The 24,686-nt window shown below is 37.7% G+C and overlaps 1 protein-coding gene across 1 annotated transcript in view; it reads left to right on the forward strand.

The window, feature by feature from the left end:
- Positions 1-24,686, forward strand: part of LOC127427368 (1-phosphatidylinositol 4,5-bisphosphate phosphodiesterase epsilon-1-like) — a 157,713-nt gene that overhangs the window by 110,353 nt on the left and 22,674 nt on the right. Inside the window, exons 5-22 of the mRNA XM_051674935.1 lie at positions 3,980-4,125; positions 4,862-5,120; positions 5,790-5,998; positions 10,460-11,129; positions 11,946-12,131; positions 12,209-12,326; positions 13,116-13,305; positions 13,641-13,763; positions 13,863-13,999; positions 14,520-14,758; positions 15,135-15,196; positions 16,110-16,275; positions 16,498-16,605; positions 17,214-17,330; positions 18,887-19,045; positions 21,884-22,013; positions 24,054-24,163; positions 24,260-24,377. Coding sequence (XP_051530895.1) covers positions 3,980-4,125; positions 4,862-5,120; positions 5,790-5,998; positions 10,460-11,129; positions 11,946-12,131; positions 12,209-12,326; positions 13,116-13,305; positions 13,641-13,763; positions 13,863-13,999; positions 14,520-14,758; positions 15,135-15,196; positions 16,110-16,275; positions 16,498-16,605; positions 17,214-17,330; positions 18,887-19,045; positions 21,884-22,013; positions 24,054-24,163; positions 24,260-24,377 — 3,247 coding nt within the window. The remainder of the gene's footprint in view (positions 1-3,979; positions 4,126-4,861; positions 5,121-5,789; positions 5,999-10,459; positions 11,130-11,945; positions 12,132-12,208; positions 12,327-13,115; positions 13,306-13,640; positions 13,764-13,862; positions 14,000-14,519; positions 14,759-15,134; positions 15,197-16,109; positions 16,276-16,497; positions 16,606-17,213; positions 17,331-18,886; positions 19,046-21,883; positions 22,014-24,053; positions 24,164-24,259; positions 24,378-24,686) is intronic.

The following is a 24,686-nucleotide window of genomic DNA, read 5'->3' on the forward strand; positions in this document are numbered from 1 at the left end:
AATGACGGACATCATTTGGAATTATATGTCAGTGTTTAAAAAGTGGTGGTGGAAATTAAACCTTTTAAATAAGGTTGACATTGACCCATCCACTTTTCAGGGACTATAAGTTGACCCATATAAAAAAGTAGTCATGCAAGCCCCATGTATAAATGTATATAGTACACGCTTCTATATTAAAATGTTATAATACAATTGTATTACATGTTGCTGCCATTATATGATATATATATACACACTGCCTGGCCCAAAAAAAAAAGTCGCATACACTTAATATTTCATTGGACTGCCTTTAGATTTGATTACGGTGCACATTCGTCATGGCATTGTTTTGACAACCTTATGCAACGTCACAACATTTATTTCTGTCCAGAGTTGCATTAATTTTTGGCCGAGATCTTGTATTGACGATGGTAGAGCCGAACCACTCTGTAAAGTCTTCTCCAGCACATCCCAAAGACTTTTAATGGGGTAAAGGTCAGGACTCTGTGGTGGCCAATTCATGGAAATTAAAATGATTCCTCATACTCCCTGAACCACTCTTTCACAATTTGAGATCGATGAATCTCGACATTGTCATCCTGGAATATGCCCGTGTCGTCAGGGAAGAAAAAAATCCATCGATGGGATAACCTGGTCATTCAGTACATTCAGGTAGTCAGCTGAATTCATTTTATTTCCACATAACGGTGCTGAGTTTAGACCTGAACAATTGAAGCAACCCCAGATCATAACACTGCCTTCAGACGCTTGTACAGTGAGCACTATGCATGAAGGGTGCATCGCTTCATGTGCTTCCCTTCTTACCCTGACGTGCCCAACGCTTTGGAATAGGGTAAATCTGGACTCATCATACCACATGACCTTTTTCCATTGCGCCACAGTCTAATCCTCATGCTCCCTGGCAAATTGAATTCTCGTCACATTGTGCGTGTGGAAATGCCCTTACTTTCACTATTAAGTTCACTATTGAGTTCTGCTGTCGATTTTTTACGATGTGACTTCAAGAGTTTTAGTGATCTCCGATCATGATCATTCAAGATTTTTTTCCAACCACATTTCCTCTGCGAAGCTGACATTTCACAACTATCCTTCCAAGTTTTAATAATGCGTTGGACAGTTCTTAACCCAATTCCAGTGATTTCAGCAATCTCCTTTTTTCTTTTCTTAATGAAGGCCAATAATTTGCCCCTTCTGAAACACAGTAACATCTTTTCCACGACCATGGGATACATCTTCTGACATGGTTGTTTAAGAAATGAGAAGCTACACACTGCATCAGTTAGGGTTAAAAGAATTGTTGCCAGCTGAAACATATTAATCACTGCAGTAATGATCCAATCATAGGCTCTCAAGTATCTGCTTATTTAAATCCAAACAACTACTATTTTTTTTTTTTTTGGACAGGCAGTGTGTGTGTGTGTGTGTGTGTGTGTGTGTGTGTGTGTATATATATATATATATATATATATATATATATATATATATATATATATATATATATACGTGTATATATGTCTGTGTGTATGTGTATATATATATACATTCATACACAGAGACACACACAGATATATTGTCTTTGTTGTAGTCAGTTGTTCACAAACATTTGACCGTCAGCCCACTTTAAAGCCCCTTTTCACTGTGCAGTGTCTCTGGTTGTGTAATCCTGTAATGTGTCAAATCTGTTGTCCATGTGCTGCCGTCCGGCCTGCGCTGTACCTCAAGAACAGCGGTCTGACCGATGGAATGCTGGCAAAATGACACAAGCATACCAGTGCCCTCGTTTTAAATGCTCCTGATCATCCGGGACCCCAGCACAATTGTTTATGTAACTGACTGACTTTATGTGAGGCGTTTTAAGCTACAATACGCCATCGTTTAACTATTTGTGCTCAAACTGATTGCTGGTATGACCTTTCAGGACTAAAGACTCCTGGATTGTGTGACTTGTTAATGGTAAATACTGTTCGCTTGAAAGAGAGAGTGGAAATGTGATCTCTAGGTATCTTTAAATGTGCACTCAGTCATTTTTTCCTCATTTAAAGTTTTACTTCTAAAGACATGAATAATAATATTGAAACATATGTATGAAATCATGACTACTCATGTGAGATGAAGAGTTCAGTCAAATCAGTAACTTTATAAAAGTTATTTTATTCTACATGGGGCAGGGGTGCCCTCATGGGGGCTGCCATGTCAGGATCACATGACAAGATGAATACTACTTGCTTAATCTCAGTAACTGCCCTGTTATTGGACACATTCATTCATGGATTAAATTAATCCTGGTTTACTGTGCATAGTGAATTTCTACAATGGCATCTGTAACTGAAAACTACTGTTTGAATGATGCAGCTTCCAGGCCACTAGGTGTCACTGTAAGCAAATGTAAGTCATTTTGACATATTTCAAAAAGTTACTGAGTGCACCTAATGAGTGCACTGCATGTAAAACTGGTGCTTTAGTTTGGATCGATTTTGCATTTACTGTAGCTGCTTACTTAACCTGTATGTAGCCAAAGAGCTCAACAGAAAGCTTAAACATAAAGGAAAAGTTATTATTTCAGTGCTGTTAAATTCTGATAAATAATAATAATATTCTCAAATAGACTGATATAAATGTGACTGACTGCTTGTCGGTGCAAAACTTTCAGCCACAGTGCTAGGGTGTTTTGGGTGGTTGCCAAGGTTTTGCTGTGCAAATGCTGAGGTGTTTAGAGTTTTTTTTTTTTTATATAGCATGTTTCTAAGGTGTTCTTAGTGGTAGCAGGGCTATTGACAGGACATTGCTATGTTCGCTAAGGTGTTATGAGTGGTTGTTAGCGTGTTGCTATGTGGCTGCTAAGGTGTTTTGGGTGGTTGGTAGGGTGTTGCTATGTGGTGTTCAGGGTGGTTTTTTAGCACATCGCAAAATGCTTGTAAGGGTATTCTGAGTGGTTACTAGGTGGTCTCTTATTGGCCTGAACCCAAAGGCGATTTCCCCCCCTTGTTTTATCAACCGTCAGGTTAAAATCTTATAAAAGTAACAACACACATCTCCTAAACAAGCTATAATTTGAGGTATGATTCATGTCCATAAATGTTGATGGATGAGTTTGCGCCAACTTTTTTGCTGAGGGTTTGTTCAGATCTCTAACCCTGAGAATGAGTAATAGTAATAGTGATGCTTTCCTGTGCAAGTGTCATTTATGATACTGGAACTGCTTCCTTCAGGCCTTAATGAATAACTATAGAGGAATACAGTTGCTCTTGGCATCAAAGGGGAACAAAATAGCAAATGAAACCAGACTTGATTTTAATGAAATTTATATAGATTATTTACCTTCTCTGTCATTGAATATTGCCCTCTTCAACTATTAGACAATCTCTTCTCCTCACTTTATTTATTTGCTGTCTGGAAAGCTAAAAAAGGAATTTAATAGTTCTAATTTCCAAGCTTGTTCTTGAACTTCATTTAAAGGAAAAGCTTTTATTTCAGTTTTAAAATGTGATGGGATTTTGCCCCCTGGAAGCTCTTTTCTGATCTATGAAGGGGGCTTATGTAGTTTAATTCCAATCAACTGCTCTCTCTATCTGATTAAACTTTAAAGGATCCAGGGCGCTTGTATCAAGATTTGTTTCATTTGCCAATGAGAAGATTCTTTAACAAAATCTTAATTAATTGTCCCTTAACTGAGGGACATTTATTTGTGTAATAATTTAAATATATATTAAATAAGTCATAGTTTTAAAAATGAAATTAATATTTTTAAGATAGACTTTCAAAATAATATTGAAAGTCTGGGTCTGCGCCAAGAAAACAAAACAATCAAATCAAAACAAAAAAGGCATTTTTAAAAAGTAAACGTATGTTAAAGTTTCCATGGCAGTTTTAATGTGACCATACAACACAAAGAAAAAGTTTAGATGAGATCAGACTAACTGTTTTTGTTGTTCTTTTGTCAGTAGTTCCCCTTAATAAAGCATTATTTTGTGTTTAGGTGAGCTCGTGGGTGACTTGGCTCATTCTGACTGCTGGGTCCATGGAGGAGAAAAGGGAAGTCTTCTCATACCTTGTCCATGTGGCAAAATGCTGCTGGAACATGGGCAACTACAATGCGGTCATGGAGTTCTTGGCAGGTCTCAGGTATGGCATGATGCCTTTAAGTGCTTGGCTAGAGAATGAACAAACCCCTTAAGAATTAATGTTCCTCTCTATTTGAATTGCGGGATGCTTAACGAAGTGAGGAACATTCCTAAGGAGCTTAGAGTCGCTGATTTGTCTTTGATGGCACATTTGTAACATGAAAAAGGATCAATCTTACCAACAGGGCCGTCACTAATGGGGTGAAGGGTGGAACGATTCTAAGTCCAGAGGGGCCCCATATCAGTTGCAGTAGATTTGATGTAGAATCCAGTATAATGTGTTTTATGTCACTAATCTTGCTCCACGTGATGCAAGTAGTTTTAAAATTTTAAAACATTGTTTCCATCGACTCTCTCCAAATCAATAGTTTGATTTGTGGTGCTTACTCTGTTTCTCTGAAAAAATTATCTTCATAGTAATTTTGTCTTGTTTTCCAGTAAAAATATCTAAACATCCTTAAAGCAAGATACATTTACTTGAAAAGCTCCAAAGTGCCAAAAGATATTTTTAAAGTCTTTTTTTCAAAATCTAACAAATTTATGTGAGGATTATACTTAAAGTGAAAATGCTTTTTGCCAATGGGTTAGAAAAATGCACTTGTTTTTTCAGTTGTTCGATTTTGTTACTCCATTGGCAAATAGTTTTTTCTTGTTTTAAGCATCAATCCCAGAAAAATATACACAAATAAGGTCCAGAATTTGTAGCTATGGCCCTGCTTACGACATTTCCTCCCCAGGTCTCGCAAAGTGCTAAAGATGTGGCAGTTTATGGACCAGGCAGATATTGAGACCATGCGTGGTTTGAAGGATGCCATGGCCCAACACGAGTCATCAACTGAGTACAAGAAAGTGGTCAACCGTGCGCTCAACATCCCAGGATGTAAAGTGGTGCCCTTCTGTGGCGTGTTCCTTAAGGAACTCAGTGAGGCTCTAGACGGTGCGGCCAGCATTATTGGACTACGTCCATCTTTTGATTCTCAAGAAGACTCTGTTGAGGTGAGGATTAAGTATTTCCAAATAGTGAGGATGACTTATACAGGAAATTTTATCATCGCAGTCAATTTTAATCGCCTTTTATGGTTACAATAATAATCCTGAGACCATATTAGCTGGCCAGAGCTATAATTACATTTTTCATCAAACATATAATATGCCTGCTAAATTGCTAAAAGGACATTAGATTGATTCAACCAGGAAAAATACATTTTGTCACTCTAGTGACCATCAAATCATCTTTGAGTCAAGAAAACCTTTTTAAAACCCATTATTCTAACTCTATTGTCCATAGTTGTGGTTCTTTTCTTTTGTCTGGAATCTCTGTGGTGGAGTAGATTTCAGACCACACAGGCGGCACGTCCCTATACTGCCCACATTGCGTTCACTAACCATCTGATGCATATTGCACACAAAACCGAAAACATTTCTTGATTTGGTAAGTGCTAATGTGATCGGCTGGTTTGACACAACTTCTGCGAGTAATGCCAAATAGGCTTTTCACATCACTTGCAAGACTGGTAGAGCACTAGCAACAAGGACACTGGTCCGAATCCCAGGGAACACACATAAGTGATACAGTAAAATGTAAACCTTGAATGTTTGTTAGTAGCTTTGGATAAAAACGTCTGCTGAATGTAAATTAAATTAACTGCTCTTTGCTTTCCACAGTTTGTCACAGACTACAACGGCCAGCAGCACTTCTTGCAGAGGGCGGGGAGCGATGGACTCCACAGCGCAGACAAGGAGGCGACCGTCAGTAACATTCTGCAGACGATTCGCAGCTGCAATCGAAGCCTAGAGGCCGAAGAGCCTGAGGAGAGGACGCGAGAAACCAACATTTGCCTCAAGAACTCCTTCAAAGACAAGAGCAGAGACCAGTGAGTGACCTTCCCCAAGATCCAGGAGAAATTCACCATACATTTGCAAACAGAGTTAAAAATGATCAATGTGCTACACTTTCCAGTAACGAGAAAATTGACAGCTATAAATATTTCTTACCATCTATGAAACTGTATTTTGCATAGTTTTTACCAAAAGATATATCTTTGTCCCTTTTTTCCATTTTATATCTGTGGTTAACAGCTCATGTCATGCGAAAAGTGAAAACTGACCCTGTCACAAAAACATGAAGACTTGTTTTGGTGGCTTACTGAAATAGTTCCCCACGAAATGAAAACATTGTCATCATTTACCCTTGTGTTGTTCCAAACGCCTATGAGTGTGTTACTTCTGTGAAACACAAAAGGAAAAATGATGACCGAGATGACTTAGCAGGAGGTCGCTGAATCTCTTCTACTTATGTATCCAACCATATCAGATGGCAGACTGATATCTACACTCTTGTTGATAGTCGTTGCATCAGGTCACTGCTCATTTGCATAAAGGCTCTGCTCATTTGCATAAACTTTGTCCCATCACCAACAATCAATTCCACTTATGTTGCTGGAAATCAGCAACTCTTATTAAAAATGAATAACTTAAGATCGTTTTGTCACTTTAAAGTACTGTCAATGCAAATGCCCCTTATGTCAATGCATGAGTCGTGGCTCATGAGTCACTGATCTTGTCTTAGAGCACCTTCAGTAGAGAATTTGTATGTCTTTGATTTTAATCATTCATGTCATGTACACTGGCGGCCAAAAGTTTGGAATAATGTACAAATTTTGCATTTTCAGAAGGAAATTGGTACTTTAATTCACCAAAATGGCATTCAACTGATCACAAAGTATAGTCAGGACATTACTGATGGAAAAAAACAGCACCATCACTATTTGAAAAAAGTCATTTTTGATCAAATCTAGACAGGTCCCATTTCCAGCAGCCATCACTCCAACACCTTATCCTTGAGGAATCATGCTAAATTGCTAATTTGGTACTAGAAAATCACTTGCCATTATATCAAACACTGTTGAAGGCTATTTGGTTCGTTAAATGAAGCTTAACATTGTCTTTGTGTTTGTTTTTGTGTTGCCACAGTATGCAATAGACTGGCTTGTCTTAAGGTCAATATTAGGTCAAAAATGGCAAAAAAGAAACAGCTTTCTCTAGAAACTCGTCAGTCAATCATTTTTTAAAAATGTTTATGAATGAAGGCTATACAATGCTTGAAATTGCCAAAAAAAAAAAAAAATGACGATTTCATACAAAGGTGTACACTACAGTCTTCAAAGACAAAGGACAAGTGGTTCTAACAAGGACAGAATGAGATGTGGAAGGCCCAGATACAACTAAACAATAGGATAAGTCTCTAGTTTGAGAAATAGACACATGTCCTCAGCTGACAGCTTCATTGAATTCTACCTGCTCAACAACAGTTTAATGTACAACAGCAAAGAGAAGACTCAGGGGTGCAGGCCTTATGGGAAGAATTGCAAAGAAAAAGCCACTTTTGAAACAGAAAAACAAAAAGGAAAGGTTAGAGTGGGCAAAGAAACACAGACATTGGACAACAGATAATTGGAAAAGAGTGTTATGGATCTTAACCTCATTGAGCTTTTGTGGGATCAGCTAGACTGTAAGAGGTGTGAGAAGTGCCCGACAATACAAGGATCTGCAAAGCTGTCATTGCTGCACGTAGAGGATTTTTTTGATGAGGTAGTTTAAGTTCACTTATTCATTTATTTCACATTTTAATAGTAATTTTTCACATTATTAATTTCCTGACTATACATTGTGATCAGTTGAATGCCACTTTGGTGAATAAAAGTACCAGTTTCTTTCCATAAGAGCAAAATATGTACCACCAGTGTACATCAAGTAAAAGTGACAGTTTAAAAAACAAGGGTCAGACTTTAGTTTTTGTGAATGGAATAATGCATTATGACCACCCCTGGAGTCGTGAGTTCAAATCCAAGGTGTGCTGAGTGACTCCAGCCAGGTCTCCTAAGCAACCAAATTGGCCCGGTTGCTAGGGAGGGTAGAGTCACATGGGGTAACCTCCTTGTGGTCACGATTAGTGGTTCTCATTCTCAGTAGGGCACGTGGTAAGTTGTGCGTGGATCGCAGAGGGTAGCATGAGCCTCCGCAATGAGCCACGTGATAAGAAGCGTGGATTGGCGGTCTCAGAAGCAGAGGCAACTGAGACTTGTCCTCTGCCAACCAGATTGAGGTGAGTAACCGCGCCACCACGAGGACCTACTAAGTAGTGGGAATTGGGCGTTCCAAATTGGGAGAAAAGGGGATAAATAAAAAAAAAAAGATATTTATTCTAACACCCATCTGCTGAATCATTTACAGTATGTTATCATACCATTAAAAGGCTCTGTGCATAGAGGTTTGGGTTAGTTCTTTACCCCTTACCTGTGCTTATCAATGTTTTAATCTTTTGGCCCAATGGTCTGAAACCGAGTACAGTGCATTGCTGTAGGTGATTCACTAATGTGTTTTAATTTTATTTGGAATTAAACTCATTCTGTACCTGTACAATTGTTCTACAAACCAAAGCAGAGGTCTCTATGGAACTCTTGCTTTTTCCCTCGACTGTTACTGACATTTTTGACATTGATTATCTAATGAAAAATGTTCAAGAAAAATACTTTCCTTGTTCTGTATATGGGACTTGAATGGGTCTCCTCAGCTCTTATCTTCCACTCCTAAAAGCCATTATGTTTGAAGGTTATGGCTTGTTTGCTTGAAAGTTCTATCCAAACCATGAAAAACTCAGTAGACAAGCACTTAATGTCTACAGTTTACTACCTATCCTCCTCTCCTGTCGTGACAGCTTTGAGATCATATTTTAAAAAGAAAGTGATAGAACTAAGTGCTCAGGGTTCCCTCTGAACCCTCAAACATCTCAAAAGTTATAAGGAGATTGCAAAACCTGCCATTTAAAGGGATAGTTTACTTTACAGAACAAACTAAAAGTCATTATTCTTTGAAACTATGACCTTGAAAGTCTTGCTTGCTCTCCATTTACTTTGATTGTATGGAAAGATAAGCTTGGACAGTGTGCTACAATTAACGCCATTTGTGCTCCATAAAGAAATTCATATGGGTTTTGAAAGACACAAGGTTGATTAAATTATGATAATTTTAATTTCTAGGTGAACTATACCTTTAAGTGGAATGTTTCTCAGTGGAACACATTTCAGAAATTGTTTATGCATGTTAAGTAGTATAATGGTTCCTAGGCTTCCTTGGAAGACAGAAAACAGTGAGTTTTTACCTCTGTTTGAACTTGTCCTGTGGAAGAAGGTGCTCATATTGGTTGTTAAAACTGTGTCAGGAAGGGTCTCTGGAGAGTATCATTGCCAATGTTTTAGTCTCTGTCCCTAGTGTTTTAATCTGTCGAGAGACTATCTGCATCTTGAAAAGGCTGGCTATGATATATCACCGTATTTATCTTTACATTTCTCCCTAGCCTCTTGGAAATTGTCTTGTGTGTGTACCTCTTCTTTATCAAAGCATGCTATGTATGAGCAAAGATGAAAATTCACTCATCATATTACTTATGTTAAATCAGACAACTGCCATCTCTTTCTCCCTTCCATATCCAGACCAAGGCACAGTGAAATGACAGACCCCAAAGATCCAGAACAATAGCATGCCCCTATGACCCTAACCAAGACTAGACCCCTCAAAGGCCATACAAGACCAAGACATAGTCAAACAGACCCCCAAATTCCCAGACCTAGACAAATAGCAGACCCCTAAAACCCAGACTAATACTAGATCTCTCAAAGCCCATATCCAGACCAAGATATAGTCAAATAGCAGACCCCAAAGACCCAGACCAATAGCATGCCCCTCAAGACCCAAACCAAGACTAGATCCCTCAAATCCCATATCCAGATTAAGACACAGTCAAACAGACCCCCAAATTCCTAGACCCAGACAAATAGCAGACCCCCTAAGACTCAGACCAAAACTAGATTCATTTAGGCCCATATCAAGACCAGAACACAGTAAAATAACAGCTTCCCCAGAAAACAGACCAATAACAGACCCCCTTATACCCAGACCAAGGCTAGATCCCTGGAAGCCCATATCCAGACCAAGACAGTCAAATAATAGACCCCCTTAGACTCATGCCAAGACTAGACACCTCAAGGCCCAGACCAAGACCTAACCCATAAGATAAAGATGCTAACTCTGCCACAGTGCAAAATTTAAGACCATTTAACTCCTATTATTGCAATGTATTACATAAAGGCAACCAAATTTGAGTGGTATCAGTAGATATTGAACTTTAATAATGTTCATTCTGTCAACCTGTTTTGCGAAACTAATATGGTATTGTGACTTCCAAGACACTGAACCATTCTGTTTATTGTTGAATCACTCATTCTTTTATCTATGCTTCACCTCTTGACACTGTGTGTTTCATGTCACTTCTGTAGGTTTTTAGTAGGGGACCTTTCAGATTCAGAAGGGGACCCACTTGAGCTAGCAAAAGACGTTGACCTCCAGACCACAGAAGAGGTGCATGGACCCTTTAGTCATGGTACAGAGCTCATCCCCTGGTACGTGCTCTCACTGCAGCCAGATATCCACCAGTTCCTGCTTCAGGGAGCAACCATAATCCACTACGACCCCGAAACCCATATCACCGCCCGCTGCCTCCTCCGACTACAACCGGACAACTGTTTCCTTTCCTGGTCCAAGCCCCATAGCACCTGCACCCTGGGCGGAAGAGCTAGGGGCTTCATGGGACACCCACCATCCCCAGACCACTTACCATTGGGCCATCCCGTGCACTGTGGACTATCCGATGGGCTCCTGGACCTTAATGTGGTGAAGGCTGTATTTATGGGTCACCCTGGAGTGGACATTAACTATGTGTGTCTACAGCACAAACTGTGTAACATGAACCTTAGTGAAAATGGTGTCACACTACTTTATGGACTTCACACTACAGACAATAGACTGATACACTTTGTGGCCCCAAAGCACACTGCCCGTATGCTGCATGAGGGGATCCAGGAGCTGCTCAACTCTATCAGGAAGATCAGAAAGTTTCCTGACCAGAGGCTGCAGTGGCTGCGGAGGCAGTATGTTAGCCTGTACCAGGTACTTTTACATTTATTCATTTAGCAGATGTTTTAATCCAAAGTGACAAATGACAATAATACAATCAGACGCCTTTAATCCAAGGGAGAACATAATACAGTTAGCGCTACCATACAAAATTTCCATTAAGTACAAGAATAGTATGTCACTAGAGCAGAAGTATAAGGGGTCAATTAGACCAAACGTGTTCTTGCATAAAAATAAAATGGTCATAGCGCAATTAATGGATCAGAATGCAGGTGTCCCGTGGCCCATTTTAAAATTTTGTTTCTTCTAACATGGTTCTTTTAACCTGACACAGCATCTTAAAAAACATGGCTCTCCTATGCGAGAAGCTGAAAAAAAACAGCAATACATGGCTCAATGGTCAAAGACGTCTGTCTAGCATATGTTTACATAAAAAAACAATTGAAAAAGCACAGCTGGATGCAAAAAAATATGTTTGGTGTGAATGGTCCCGAAGTGTAGAAATGCCGGTTTTAGCTAACCACCAAGCTGGTTTCCGCTGGCCTTGCTGTCCTGTTTAATAGTTTTAGAGGATTTAGGCATTTTTCAGTTACATGTTGTGTTCTCCTCAGTGTGATATTTGTTTATATTAGAAGTTCACATTAGAGGACTTATCCTGTATTGATGTTGCCACAACAACAAACACTTTCCAATGATGACTATGATTACTCTGAACTACTCTATTTCCCCTTTAACATAAACTCAGCTAACTAAAGGTCAACTAAGCAGCAGCTTCCTTTTCTGTTTTCGTTGTTGTCCAATTTTATTATCCGTTTCATTTATATTGCTGTAAAACTCTCCCTTTTCTAGGAGGACGCTAAATTTGAAGGCCCAACTCTGGCCCAGGCTATCGAGCTGTTTGGCGGGAGACGCTGGAATATGGGCGCTAGCGGCCCTGGATCTGCCAGCAAGAGCGCAGAGAAGAACTCAGCCCAGAAAAACAGCCCGCTGGGTATCAACTCCAATGCCAAAAAAAAGAAGAAAGCCTTAGTCAGAGTAAGAAGATGAAGACCATGAGCCAGCTCAAGCCATTCTGGTTCGGCTATGTCACTGACTCTTTTGTCTGTTCACAGGGGGACAGTGGAGAAGGAACCGATGATGAGATGATCTCACGTAAAACCAGAAGCTGTAAGGAGACTATAGGGAGGAGAGAGTCCGATCCATTAGAAAGTGTTGAGCACGATGAGGCTGGTGAGAATTATTGGACATTGCATTGAGATATAATTGGCCCTTCATTTTAGACTTGATCGAGAGCAACAGTGATTCCCACTTTTGTTGTTGACTTGGTTCGGCAAGTATTTTTCACCTTAATTGTCTCCATAATGATTTAAACAAGTTCTTCAACACAGAGTTCTTAACCATGAACCAAACCAACAAGCTACGAGATTGCAACACATTACAAACTTGATGTGTAGTAAAATGTACATGAAAAAAGATGAAACTATGTACCTAATATCTGTGTAATCCCACGATTATGTCATTCAGAATTCTTCATGGAAGTGGGAGGTCACTTCTGAGCTCTTTTACCACAATTTTAATTTCCAAAATATCTATATTAAGGATTAGGGGTAGTGTAGTTCTTTACCAGGAATTCAGCTATTAAACACATTATTTTATTTTTTTTAAATAAAGTTGAAATCACACTGCCTTGTGGTTATTACAGAATACTATCGCTTAAGAATCTCGAAGTTCTTGGTAAGTCTATGTTGAAAGAGTTATACATTATGGCTAAAAATCAATGTCGCTATAGAGAAAATGAATGGCTTATTAATTCTGGAACCCCATTGTTGCGCTCTAAAGTAGAAGTATGTTCAGGATGTTCAACACTTTTTCATCTATACACTGAAGATATTGTAATCTACCACTCTTGACTCAAGTTAAATTGGTTTTGTGATACAAATGTCTTAAGAGATTATGGAGGCATTCAGTGTATAATGTATGTGGCATTCATTTATGTGGCATTTTTGAATGTTTCTATAGAGGACTACAGTCCATTTGGCCTTCCTGGACCTTTTTCCTTATCCAACAGCAAAAGCCAGTCTCCTGGAACCTTCTTGTCCTCCACTTCCTCCTCCTCATCTTCCTCTGGCTTCTTTAACACAAACACCTCCACCCCAACACACCCCCATTCCTCCCCTGTTCTCTCTGGCAGTGCCAAAAGTCAGCCAGGGTAAGGCTACTCCCTAAGAAATACAGTTCTGTGCATTTCCAGACACAACCTATTTGATGTGTTTGATTAATTTAGCATTTTTTGAGCCTATTCTTTTAAAGATGTTTGTTAGAGGTTTATAAACCAAAAATATGGTTGAAGTCAACATGAAGTGTTCAGGAAACCTGTTGGAAAACAATTCTTATTTTTGCTGTTCTGTCTGGTAATGCCAGTGGCACAGAAATAACTCATTTCGGCTTTAACTTCAACAAAAATATTCTCTTAATATATCTATGTTAATGCATCAAGAGGTAAAAGCAGTGTTTGCTCTGTATCTGACTGTTTGGTGGTCTCAGGGCCTGGAGCAGTCGGAGCTGGCACGGTCGGGGGAAAGGCTTCTTCAGGGGCTTCCAAGATCTCATGATCTCTGACAGCATCATGAGCTTTGTCGAATTTGTGGAGCTTTTTAAGTCTTTTAGGTAGAACACACCTCTCCTTCAAACAAAATTCACATCTTGATCTGATATTTGAATTTGGATGATTGTTGAAAGTGTCCCACTTGTCTGCTGTGTATCTAGCATTCGGAGTCGAAAGGATCTAAAGGAGTTGTTTGACACCTATGCAGTGCCATGCAGTCGCTCGGGTCCTGACTCTGTCCCTCTGTACACCACACTTAGGATCGACGACAAACTTACAGCACTGCAACCGGATCTAGGTTTGCATTTTTTTTAAATAGAGGGAAAAAATTTATATTTTTGTTGTTATTGTAAGCAATTGTTCCTAGGGCTTGGAGGTATGGCAGGACGTACAGTGTGATGGTAGAAATGTGTCAACCGGTAGAGATTCTGCTGTACTGATTATGCCATGGTATATCCACGATTTAAGTGATTTAAAAAAATCTGAGCTGAAAGCACCAAGCTGAAATAAAGCTCACTTACAAACTGTGTCAGCTTCATTGAATAAAATAAGAGTGATATAGCACTGATGCATTGTTACACTCTGCTCATGACCAGTGTAAACTGTAGGTTGCCAGGCAGTGTCGCATATTGCAGCATATAAATAGAATTCAACCGCTGTTCTGTCACAGATGTGCGCATATCAGCTATTTTACAACGAGTTCATTCAACCATATTTATAATGAATTTCCATTTTGAGTCTGTTGTTTTGGTCATACCGCACATCCCTAAGTGTAATTGATAAGGAGCAAAAAGTTCAAGAATCTGATCTCTCCACAGATCTACTAACTCGCAATGGCTCTGACCTGGGCCTTTTCATCCACACGCATCAGCAAATGTCTGACAACCAGAAGCAGATTTCAGACGCCATTGCTGCTGCTAGCATCGTGACCAATGGCACTGGAGTGGAGAACTCTTCACTGGGTGTGCTGGGACTGGCCATCTCCCAGCTCAATGACTTCCTGGTCAACTGTCAAGGAGAACATCTGACCTATGATGAGATCCTCAGCATCATACAGGTGAGTGGAATTTCCATTTGTCAGTCTGTCTGTCTGTCCTTTAAACTTAACTTTTTAAGCTGTATTGAACGTTGTCAAGCCAACATTCAAAGTTTGTCTTGACAAACTTTCCTTCTCTATTTTTAAGAAATATTTTTGTCAGAAGAAAATTGCTTTAATCTGTCAAGCTGCTGACAATGGTCTGGCACAAAAGTTCTCAGTGGTGGGTCATCATTAACCATAAGCAACATAGACCATTGATTCTCCCTCTTTTATGAATAAGAGTTCTTGATTGACAGTTCAATATTAGTATCTCACCAGCTCATTAATCACTAGGAGACATCTTATGATATGCATGCCAATATAATAATATTTAATTTCTTTTCTGTTTCTTTAGAAATTTGAGCCCTCCTCAAACATGCGCCAGATGGGTTGGATGTCCTTTGAAGGGTTTGCCAGGTATGGTTTTATTAAAACATACTTGGAAAAAATTATGTGGACCAGCAATTTTTTAATCACTACTTTGGACAGTTTGCTTATCAGCACTTTGGATAATCTGCAGTATTGATTTAATCTCTGCTGCATCACCAATGAAAGATGTCTTAAACGTTAAAAATAATTTTAACAACGTACTTTCATTTTATGGTAATATATATCTTTGTTTCTTTTATTTTAAATAAATTTAAGAATTTTAATTTAATTATATTCCACTACCTCTATTATTGTGTATTTGACATTAGTAAATGGGTTTTGTTCTGACTGTTTTATTTTAAACGTCCCTTGTTGGCTGGGTTGAGATCGGTCCAGGGGTATGGAAAGATTGGGGTTATACAGTGGCCCCTAAAATAGTCTGGACACATTTGGACACTTAAATCACACTTACAAATGTTTTAATTCCATTGCATTAAATACAAAATAAAATGTCAAACCAAGCGATCTGCTAACAAATGATTTTTCGAGCTTTTCTCAAAACTTCACTTTTTAGAGCCATTTTTGCATGGCTTTTAACAAACAGATTCTATTTTTAGTGGATGTATAAAGTCAGTGCCCCTCAAGTTCACACAGGTGTCCCTGCAGAGTAACCATAGGTGTAGTTCATAACTACAAACATGTTCCACTAACATTTGACAACCAGAATGTATCCATACCTGTATACTTTCTTGTGTTTGCGTTGATATTTTTACTATACAATTAAAAGACATTGACGTTTTCAAGTGCCACTTAAGTGTCCAAATACTTTTTGGAGTCACTGTATGCTTTCTGCTTTTGTTTTGGAATTGGGAGAGTTGTGCATCTCTCTTTGTTATTGTAACCCCTTTAACACAAAATAAAAACTGAATGACAAAAAAAGTGAAAACTCTGTCTCTTAAAGGTTTCTAATGGACAAGGACAACTTTGCTTCTAAAAACGAGGAGTCTCAAGTGAACCTGGATGATCTCCAACATCCGCTGTCGTACTATTACATAGAGTCCTCTCATAACACATATCTCACGGGCCATCAGCTGAAGGGAGAGTCATCAGTGGAGCTCTATAGCCAGGTACATCCTTAAATTGCCTTCTCTGTTTATCCTGAATGTGATCCAAGCCCAAATGGCTTTGGAAAACGACTCACAATGCACTTCATAAATATACTCAATGATCGCTGTTTCACATGCCATACCGTAGAGGTCACGTACATGTGAATTTAGCTGAAAGCATGGTACATGTATGATATCAACAGATTCTTAAGTTCATGATTTGATTTATGGTCTCTCTCACAGGTTTTGTTGCAGGGCTGTCGAAGTGTTGAGTTGGACTGCTGGGACGGAGACGATGGCATGCCCGTTATTTACCACGGACACACTCTCACAACTAAGATACCCTTCAAGGTGTGCTGAGAAATCAACAATTGATCGAAAGGGATAGTTCACCCAAAAATGAAAATTCTGTCATTATTTAATCTCATGACATTCCAGACCCGAATGGCTTTATTTCTCTGTGGAACACTAAAGGAGAATTTAGAAAAATTTGATCAGACATTTTCCAAACTATGACAGTTTAAAGTACAAAATACCATAAAACTAGTCAGTACCTCTCGTGAACTATATTCCAAATCATCTGAAGTCTTACGCTAGCTTTGTGTTTGGAACAAACTGAAATGTAAGTCATTATTCACTCTCAAAAATCAAACATCATTGGTTCTCGAGTGTCTCGTGACCAAGCATCATTATGTCAAACCTTGGACATAGGTGCCATTCTTGATTTGAGAGCTTTTTTGGAGCTTGACAAACTCTAAATTGTATTGATTACAGGGAGTCAGAAATTATTCAAAATTTCTCCTTTTGTATTCCACAGAAAACATAACAGCATACAGGTTTGGAATGACATTGAGGTGAATAATTAAAATTGGGAAAACTGGTTCTTTAAGCTTGAATAGCAGGATTTCTTGTTTATTTTATCGGTTTTCTTTGAACTGAAATGCTCTTCTGGCCTGTAGGATGTTGTGGAGGCCATCAACCGCACAGCGTTTGTGAACTCAGAGATGCCTGTGATTCTGTCCATTGAAAACCACTGCTCTTTACCACAGCAGCGCAAAATGGCTGAGATTTTTAAGGTATGTCTGCCTGTTTTTACCTCTACACCAGTTCTTCTCAACTGGTGGGTTATGACCCAAAAATGTGGCACAGGTCTGTTCTGATTGGGTGGTGAACAGCAGGCAAAAAACAATGTTGAATAATAATGTTGGAAAATAATATCTATTTTTTGGTGCCGAAAACAAACTTTAATAACATTCTAAATGGACCTCACAGGGGGAAAAGTATGATTATGACCCATTTAAATAATTAATTTCTATGAGCATTTCACAAAGCGAATTGTTGATGTCAGAACCATGTATCCAATCACACACTATGATATTTTGGCTGGCTTACGTGGACAGGTTGCATGACATCCTCAAAGATGGTAATATTAATGCATTTTTGTTTTGACAAAGGTTAAGCATTTGTACAATAAATACTTCTGGTACTGTGTAGGGCAGGGGTACTCAATTAAAGTTCCAAGAGGTCCAGTCTCTACATTTCCTTCCCAGCAAAGGTCCGGATGATAATAATATGTAGCTTACATAGTGTCAGTAGTTATATGGCTAGGAAATATGTATCTTTTTTTAATAGTTTTATAACTTGCCACATTGGCAGCAATAATACTTTGTAAAAACATATATATATATATATATATATATTTCATTAAGACTTCATTAGTCGAGGGCACTTGGATATAAATATTAAAAGATAAGATCAACAGTCCGTTTTGAAGCTGAATGACAGTAGTTCAGTTTTTGTGTTTATATATATATATATATATATATATATATATATATATATATATATATATATATATATATATATATATACACAACAATATATATATACAACAAACAAACAATTTACATAACAGTGAAACATTAAAATACTGTTTGCTTAAGTATAAATAGGCTTTCCTTGCCATCCATGATGACATCTAATTTTCACAAAATTAGAACAAAAATATGTTTGTTTATTATGAAAGGCTCCTAACATGCTGATTAATGAAGCTACTTTTAGACGGGAAAAAACGGTATAGAGGCGCCACATTAATGTTTTAGATGTTAACGGTTTTTATGTTAAAATAACCACACCTGCAACTCGTACGTACAGTAAATTAGGCTTTATGTGGCGCCTAATGTCTATAGCGGGGAGAGAGGCAACGCATGCGGAGCAGGAATAAGGCGTGTAGCGCTGGACGTGCTTTATTCCCACTCCAGAAAGAAATATTTCTCTCTAGCGCTGAATGCGCTTTATTCTTGCTCCGCGTGTGTATACACGTATTCTTACACAATCACTTAGCCAGGTGTCAGATAACTAGCACAAAGATTTAGAGCTCGGTCCGGATTGAATTGTCCTTCGGTCCGGATCCAGACCGGAGTCCACCTATTGAGTACCCTTGGTGTAGGGTCTCAACTTGATGTCCATTGTAAAATTTGGGACCTGAAGCAAAAACCAGTTGGGCACCACAGCTCTGTATCACTCTGGAGACAGTGTTTTATAACTCATTATTCCATTTAATGTTCTCAACCTGCTCGGATGACGAGTCCATTCCCTGTGGAAAGTAAACCTTGTTCATTTTGCTCGTCAGACGGTGTTTGGAGAGAAGCTGGTGACCAAGTTCCTGTTTGAGAGTGATTTTGCGGATGAGCCTCTTCTCCCGTCTCCCCTGCAGCTCAGAAGGAAGATCCTCCTTAAAAATAAGAAGCTGAAAGCTCACCAGGCTCCAGTGGACATACTCAAACAAAAGGTACATGAGGGGGGAAAAACTTTAGCAAAATAGAACGGTTATTTCCATGAATAGAGCACAAAATAGTGGAAATTGAAAAAAATCGGTAAAACCTTTTTCATCAAAAGTTCTGTGATGTTGCTTAACCTTCAGAAAATATTGTTGATCATCAAGCTTGGGAGGTCATACTAAATATTTATTTATTTATTTATTTATTTTATTTATTATTATTATTTTTTTTTTTCTGAGCTTTGTAATTCGTGCAACCGTTTTCAAAAAAGAAATTTAACAATAAAGATTAAATAAAAAAAATATTTTTTTTTAATGTAAATAATATTAATTATAATACCAAATATTGGTTTATAGTTATTGTTAAACTTATATTTCTCAGATATTAAAGATTAAATATTTTAAAAGATTTAATTTTTAAAAAGATTTAACAAATTGTATTTAATTATTATTTTTTTTTACAGTAAATTTGTTTAAAAAGGTGGAATGCTCATGCTCTCAAAGTTGTAAAAATTGAGAAAATAATGTGAGATTATTTATCTGTTTTCCACCATGCTGTAAAAAGGGTCAAAATGATGTTACTTGGGTGTCAGAATTTTGAGGAATGTTAAGTTTTTTGTAACTGTTGGAAAATTATGCAGCAGCAGGGTTGAATGGAAAATGTGGGAGGTTTAATGTTTTGGTCATTTAAATTAGGTAGTATTTTTTTTTTTTTTAATACAATAAATTAAATAATATATAAAGTCAAAATTATGGAACCTGTTGTATGATTTTATTTGTTGGAAACTGTCAACGGTGAAGACTTCCGAGTTGCTACAGGCTAAAAATAACACTTTTAAGGGGGTAATATACTGTAGACTTTTGATGTGTTTAAAACTAGCTAGTTTACATGCTAGGTTAATTGTTAGATATTAGTTTATGTAACATAATAGTTCTCAAAAAAATAATATTTCTAGAACAAATGTTAGGGTTAGGGTTGTGGCTCTAATGCTTAAAGTCATGGGACACAAAGATATGAAAAAGTAGGGCTGTCAATCGATTACAATTTTTTATCGAACTAATTACATCATGTGCCGAGTAATTAATCGATTTAAGTATTTAATAAGTAATAAAATTTGATAATTCAAATACATTACAGTATATAGGTCTACATATATCAAAAGAATATAGATATATTATATATACACTACCAGTCAAAAATTTTGAAACACTTACTCATTCTTTACTATAATTTTTCTTCTTCACATTTTAGAATAATAGTAAAGTCATCAAAACTATGGAATAACATAAATGGAACTATGGGAATTATGTTATGACTAAACAAAATCCAAAATAAATCAAAACTGTGTTATATTTTAGCATCTTCAAAGTAGTCACCCTTTGCCTAGAATTTGCAGACATGTACTCTTGACATTTTCTCAACCAACTTCTTGAGATATCACCCTGGGATGCTTTTTAAACAGTATTGAAGGAGTTCCCATCTATGTTGGGCACTTATTGGCTGCTTTTCTTTATTATTTGGTCCAAGTCATCAATTTTTTTTTTTTATTAAATTTTAGTTTTATAATGAAATAAATTAATATGTTGGCACAATTATATTTTTGTCTACAAAACTAATTTCAAACATTTAAGCATACGCCTTCAGATCAAAAGATTTTTAAGATCATGAGTAACATTTCAGTCAAGTGTTTCAAAACTTTTGACCGGTAGTGTGTGTGTGTGTGTGTGTGTGTGTGTATATATATATATCCATATCATTGAACATAACCCTATTATTGGCCTATTTCCATCTGAGCTTTTTTGAATTTTTTGCCTAAGTACTCATGTGGCAGACGGATGCTTTTGGATCGTCTCTCTTTGGTTGCATCGCATTTTACTAGTTAACAGTATCTCTAGTCATTAGCGCTGTGTTTTTAGCACATTGTGTAAAGTTTAACATAGTTTGAAACTTTGAAAAACATGTAATCTGTGAAATGCTGTGCTGCCTGCTCTTGTTGGTTTGAAGCGTGTTGCCTGTACAGCTGGAGTTGCGCAGACTTCCCTCTACTGCCATAGATTTGTAAAAACATCAAGGTGGTACATCAAGCTTGAATTGCTCAGATGGTAGGAACATTCCTTATTAAGGAGTTTACGTACGGGTCGGGGGCATAATTAATTGCGTACATTTTTTTAAATGTGTTACATTTCAAATAATAAATCTAGATTAATGTTTACATTAATGTTCACAGCCCTAAAATTTGTACTGTATACTGTATTTGTGGAATATGCCATCTGATCTCAAGACAATGTTTGACTATTATCCTTCTACAAAATTTCACCTAAACAAATCAAAGCAGGTAGAATTGGCATTGGATTAGTCTTTCTTACTATCACGATAAAATCAGTCCACATGGCTTATTCTGGCAAACAACTGTCCGCTGACACAGGAAGGTTCTGTACAAAGTGATCAACCACAGTTTAGTTTGTTATATTTACTGCAGGGAAATCAGAAATCAATGATACCACAATAATATAGCAGCATGCCAAAGTAGTAGCTAATTCAAATAATAGCACAGCAGTCTTGCTAGAGGTTGTACTGTGGTAACACATTATTTTCCACCAAAGTGCTCATTCTAGCAGTTGTTGAAACTTGTAAACAAACAAGTTGTGACTGCAGCGCTTTAACGTAAGGTGGCTTTTTTTGTTTTGTTTTTTTGTTATAAATATCTGAATAGAAATAGATAAAAGGGGTGTAATAAACTAGTATCAGAGGCAGTAAATGAAATATTGTACCAGAGCGACTTATGGTCAGTGATGCTTTGCATCCCTTGATTGTGATTCGTGAGTAAACACATTTCTATATTCTTCCAGGCACATCAGCTGGCACACATGCATGCCCAGGCCCACAATGGTTCAGTCAGTGGTGCTTCACTTGGAAACAATGATGATGAAGAAGAGGAGGAAGACGAGTACGACTATGATTACGAGTCACTGTCTGATGGTAAGCATACTTGATGTCACTGAAATGAAAATGTACTTTAAGTCTCTAACAGTATTCAATAGAACATTTAATGGAGTTTTCTGTTCTGTTCACTAACCCTCTCAATATCTTTTACTTTTCGCATCATACGAAGCCTCTCACAATGGCACCTTCACTCTGTAGAAAGCTGACCCTTCTCTACCCCACCCCGCTCTCTTTATTTTTCTTCCCTTCCCTTTTTTTTTTAGCCGATGTCCTCAATGCTTCCATAGCCTCTTATGGCCAGGAAGGTAAACTCACAATGTGTGTGTATGTGTGTGTGTGATCTTGCATCATTGCTCTGGCGCCGTTGCGCTACCAGTGTGGATTGTTTTTTTTTTTTTTTGCTTGCGCTTGGAGGAAATCAAAGCCGTAATAATGGTGCTTATGTGGATGCCAGTGGATGTTTCAACCCATAAGGTGTGTGCCGTCTGCTCTGTAATGAATAAATAAACATTTTGAGTATGCAGATGAGTGATATTGTATATGGCAAAACAATCCAATCTTGCCCAACTGTGCCTTTTTGCTTCCACGTTCTTGGTGTTTTAAAAATGCCTTGACCTTTCTCGCGGCACTGGCTCATCGGTGGGGGGAAAAAACAAAGCCATCTGGTTTCTCAGGCCCTGCGCTGCTCTCTGTTCAAAGAGACTTTGTTCTTTCCCATTCGGTCTTCCCCAGAGATTCAACTATGAGTTGACCAGCAAGGGGAATGCAAGGCATTCGCTCAACCTGCTTTCTTACTTAGACAGTTATCCACAAAGGCGGTAAAATCAACTCAAACATGACTGCTTTAAATGTGCTTGCAGAAATGCTTTTTTAAATTTAGGATGAACTGAATTGCTCTCTTAGGATGCATTTACACTGCAAGGGTTGATGCACATATATGTTTTATGGTCCCATTTTTTTAAGACAAATCGCTTTATTTACTTTTAAAGACCTCATGAAGTTAAAATTGGAAGTGTGTTGCTTTTAGTGGAGTAACATGTAATAATGACAAAAATCCCAAATCAAGAAGAAAATCCGATACGGATGTTTAGGTGTAGATCAGATGACCAGATATCAGATATGTAATGGATTTAGAACCCCATGAAAGTGTCTTAAAGTGATAGTTCACCATAAAGTGATTAATCACACTCATGCAATCCCAGATGTGTATGATTTTCTTCAGCAGAACACAAATTAAGATATTTAGAAGAATATCTCAGCTCTTTTGGTCCTTACAATGCAAGTGAATGGTGATCAGACCTTTGTATCTCTAAAATAACATTAAGGAAACATAAAAGTAATCCATATGACTCCAGTGTTTAAATCCATATCTTCAGAAGTGATATGATAGGTGTGGGTGAGAAACAGATCAAAACTTAAGTCTTTTTTAGTCTAAATCTCCACTTTGACTTTCACTTTGAGATGTGAAAGTGAAACTAAACAGGCACCACATGTGACATTTAGATGTAAAGTGAAAGTGGAGATTTAGAGTAAAAAAGGACTTACATTTTGATCTGTTTCTCACCCACAACTATTTTATCACTTCTGAAGGTATGGATTTATCCACTGGAGTCAAATGAATTACATTTATGTTTCCTTTATGTGCTTTTTGGAGCTACAAAGGTCTGATCACAATTCACTTGCATTGTAAGGACCAAAGGAGCTGAGATATTCTTCTAAAAATCTTTATTTGTGTTCAGCAGAAGAAAGAGAGTCATACTCATCTGGGATGGCATTAGGGTGAGATGGGATGACAATGATGAGAGAATTTTCATTTTTGGGTGAACTATCCCTTTACATTTGGCTCAGATGTCAATTAAAATTGATCTCATAAGTAGTTTTACTTTTTACACACTTTCATGGAATAAGATGAAAATGTGAATTGGTTGACAGTGTAAATGTGGCCTTTGTTAAATATGTTAATATATTTGTAATGTTATGTTGATATGTTAATGCTTGTTTGCTATGGCCGGAACCATAAAGTATTCCTTTTGAGTTTATCTAGAGATGTTTATTGATCTTTTGTCTTATCTGCAGACAATATTCTGGACGAAAAACCAGAGAGCAAGTCATCCACAGAGAAACTTCAGTATGAATCCAACGATGAGATGCCGAAACGGTTTAAGAAAGCAGGAAGCAAAGGAAAGGTCGGTTGAGACTAGGAGAGGTTGAACTTTAAGCTCCTATGTATCTTGAATACAGACTTGATAATATGTGATGTTTTTGTTCATATTCCCTTGCAGATGTTTGATATGGAATTAGGGGAGGAGTTTTATCTGCCCCAAAATGAGAAGGAGAGCAGACAGATCGCTCAAGAGCTTTCTGACCTGGTCATCTACTGTCAGGCTGTCAAATTCCCAGGTTAGTGTCATGTCATTATCTCATTCTAACACCATCTGACCACAATCACTTCCCAAGACTATTGACGACTAAAGACATTTATCTATGTAATAAGAAGTGATGGACCGATATATCAGCAAGGCCCACCTGGCCTGTTACTAGAAGCATCGCTTGTGTCTGTTCTAAAGATTACCAACAGCCTTGTCAATGGATCAAACAATAGCAAAATATAAAAAAAAGTTTTATATCTTTAGTGAACTGAGTAAATATTCTGTATAGAGCTGTTGATTTAACACCTTAATTTAGTGCAATTAATTGTATGTGTGAAAA

Source organism: Myxocyprinus asiaticus, chromosome 36, assembly GCF_019703515.2.
Source record: "Myxocyprinus asiaticus isolate MX2 ecotype Aquarium Trade chromosome 36, UBuf_Myxa_2, whole genome shotgun sequence".
Classification (NCBI taxonomy): Eukaryota; Metazoa; Chordata; class Actinopteri; order Cypriniformes; family Catostomidae; genus Myxocyprinus; species Myxocyprinus asiaticus.